Below are 3,113 nucleotides of genomic sequence, written 5' to 3'. Positions count from 1 at the left end.
GCTTCCTCTGAAGCTTTACTCACCACTTCTTTAAACTGATCTCCAACATTATATTATTTATGAATAAAGGTCACCCCGTGAGGAAATGGCACATCTACTAGAAAACAATGTGCACTTTCTAAATTTGAACCAAGTCGTTTCCGTTCTTTGATTTAAGTTTAGTTACTTCCTGTGGTTTCTTGTCCTACGCCACTGCTGAATCTTTGGATCGACTCCAGGATAAATTGTACTCTTTCAATGAAATTAGAAACTGCGGCAATAGACGGCTTAGCTAGTTTAGCTAGTAAACAGCACTTAAACTAAATATTAGTCCACTTAGTGTTTTGAAGACGAGCGCCTAATTACCTGCGCGAGGTGACATATCAGGTCTGACCCATGTGTGTGCTCTCCCCGTGAGCTGTACCCGTCCGCTCTCACGCTGGTTTGCAACCAGACAAGCTGCTGAGCAAGAACTTCCACCTCCCGCAGGAGGGCTGAAAGCAGCCTTTGAAACCAGCAGCTCCCGATGGAGACGGGACACTTCCTCGCCGAAGCCAAGCCACCCTCCCACAGGCAGATTCTAGGTTAGCAAGGACAAGTGCTCAGCCCCACGCTCCGAAGCATCTTTGTACCAGGCCAACGCTCCTGCTAGCCACAATTTTGCATCAGGTTTTTTACGGATCGGGGTCAACTGGGGAAAACCCCCAAACCTTAGATAAGTCATTTCAGGCAGTTTGCTGACAAAAGTACATGTGAATATACACCAGTAACCTTACAGATGTGCTTTCCCTCAGTAAAAATGATGAACGGGCACTTCAGGAGCCTGCAGTAATTGTAGCCCTCCCAGAACCAGAGGAGCTATGTATGGCCAAGGTTAGGGAGAGGAACACAGCAGCAAAGGTAGAGTGATGGACTTCATACCTGGGCAAGTGCTCTGACTCCCTTGGACACAAGTTTGCGTTATAAGACCTTCTGCATAATAACCAGCCTCAGTAAAGAGCCCTGTTCGGGCTGGGGTTGCAGGGTAACTCAATAACGATGCGCTCTTTCTCTCCCCCGCCCCTTTTCTTTCTCCTTTCCTTCCCCCAGGATACTTAAGAACAGATTTTTCACCAGTAATCAGACTGCTTTATCAATGGAGCCCCGGATTCCCCACAACATCACCGTTGTCCCCAACTCTGTGATGGTCCAGCCCTTGCTGGACAGTCGGATCCCCTATGGGCGGCTGCAGCATCCGCTCACCATCCTGCCGATTGACCAAATGAAGACGACTCACATAGAGAACGATTACACCGACAATCCCACCGCTTCCCAGCTGGCAGCCCAGAAGCGTCCCCGAGGCCCCCATGAACTGGTCTTGACCAACCAGCACCTGCAGCGCTGTGAGCAGGATGTGACCCACCCCTGGATTTCCTTCAGTGGGCGCCCCAGCTCCATCAGCAGCAGCAGCAGCACATCTTCAGACCAAAGGCTCTTGGACCACATGGCCCCGGCGCCCGTGGCGGAGCAGTCCTCCCCCAGAGCGGTTCGCATTCAGCCCAAGGTGATTAACTGCAAACCCCTGGACCTGAAGGGACCTGTGTCTCAGGAACTGGACAAGCACTTTCTACTGTGTGAAGCCTGTGGGAAATGCAAGTGTAAGGAGTGCGCGCTGCCCCGGACTCTGCCTTCGTGCTGGGTGTGCAACCAAGAGTGCCTCTGCTCGGCACAGAACCTGGTCAACTACTCCACCTGCATGTGTCTCGTCAAGGGCATCTTCTACCACTGCACCAACGAGGATGACGAGGGCACGTGTGCTGACCACCCCTGCTCCTGCTCCCACTCAAACTGCTGTGCCCGCTGGTCCTTCATGAGCGCCCTCTCCCTGGTGCTCCCTTGCTTGCTCTGCTACCTGCCAGCCACCGGCTGCGTCAAGCTGTCCCAGAGATGCTACGACCAAGTGAGCCGGCCCGGATGCAGATGCAAAAACACAAACAGTGTCATTTGCAAGGCATTGCCGGAGAGCAAAGGAAGCAGGCCAGAAAAGCCCTTTTGATAGTTCGGGAGGGCGGGGAGTGGGAGGACGCTCCACGGAAGGGGGTGGCGTTGAATCTTTTTAATAACCTGTGTTCTGAGGATAACGTTAGCCTTTTGCCTTCGGAGAAAGCAGAAGCAACTATTTCCACAAACTGAAGCACTTTGGGTTATTCAGGGTTTTGGAACTGATCAGAATTTAAATAGATGGGGCCAAAGGAGGAATCTTAATAATGCAGAGTGAAGGCTGAAAACCTATGTATATCATGAAGTACAGCTGCTTAAATACTCCTGGTTCGGACAGACGGACGGCTGCTCACCATGCCTGCATACCACAAGAACCATTAACTGCTCGCTTGGCAGGCACGGCCGCACAAGCAATACCCATTCCCAGCTGCAGAAAGCTGCATTGCATTCGTCGTATTCAGGGTGGGCGGCTTCTTTTCGCTTTCCTTCCAAACTCTGATTTGCTACCAGCAGCCTGTTGAAGGCGGCGGGTTAACTGCCTCCTTCCCCACCTGCACACCGCTTAGAAGGGCCAGTCGCACACAAAGTACGTGTTTCTCAAAAGCTTTCTGTGTCTCTCAAAGATTTTGAGCCAGAAGTAAAGATACAGTTCATTTGTTTAAGGGTCTCTTAACATTTAGTTCTTTGAACCCACCTGGCCACATTGATTTGGACCCTCTTTTTAAAAGCAAGATGGTAGCAGGGTTGCTCCCTGCCCAGGAAGAATAGCGGCAGGATGTGTTCAGGCAGTTGTATAAACATCGTGTTGTTCTGCCTGTAAGCTGATCTGTAGCATCAGGTTTCGTCCAGTGGAATATTAATTTTACATCAACAGTACAAACCCGCTCCAGAAGGATGTTAGCCGAATCCCGTTTCCCCAGCGCGCATGCTTGCTCCCCCAGTGCTGGAGCAAAGGGGATCTTAACTTACGCCACAAAGTTAAGACGTTCGGTGTTTGTTTCTCTAAACCTCTAAGGCTCTGTTAAGAAGTCACAAAAACCTAAGTGGAGGATACACATAGGTGTATTTTATAGGGATATCGATCCAGTATCTCCTCTCCTGGAACAAGCTCTTCTTTGCTCGGTAAATATTAAGATTTTTAATTTTTTTTTGTC

At 50.2% G+C, this 3,113-nt stretch overlaps 1 protein-coding gene across 1 annotated transcript; it reads left to right on the top strand.

Annotated features, from left to right (window-relative positions):
* The first annotated feature begins 1,109 nt into the window (after window positions 1-1,109).
* On the top strand, window positions 1,110-2,214 carry SPRY4 (sprouty RTK signaling antagonist 4). Its single transcript, XM_009285952.1, has one exon. It carries the CDS (start codon window positions 1,115-1,117, stop codon window positions 2,012-2,014), a length of 900 nt encoding a protein of 299 aa, XP_009284227.1. The 5' UTR covers window positions 1,110-1,114; the 3' UTR covers window positions 2,015-2,214.
* Window positions 2,215-3,113: the final 899 nt, after the last annotated feature.

This window comes from Aptenodytes forsteri, unplaced genomic scaffold (genome assembly GCF_000699145.1).
Source record: "Aptenodytes forsteri isolate BGI_AS27 unplaced genomic scaffold, ASM69914v1 Scaffold54, whole genome shotgun sequence".
Lineage (NCBI taxonomy): Eukaryota > Metazoa > Chordata > Aves > Sphenisciformes > Spheniscidae > Aptenodytes > Aptenodytes forsteri.
The sequence above is the reverse complement of the archived record's forward strand: the minus strand, read 5'-3'. Positions and strand labels throughout refer to the sequence as shown.

What these genes read in the sequence shown, in the direction of transcription:
- SPRY4 (XM_009285952.1), top strand. Translation starts at nt 1,115, where the DNA reads ATGGAGCCCCGGATTCCCCACAACATCACCGTTGTCCCCAACTCTGTG.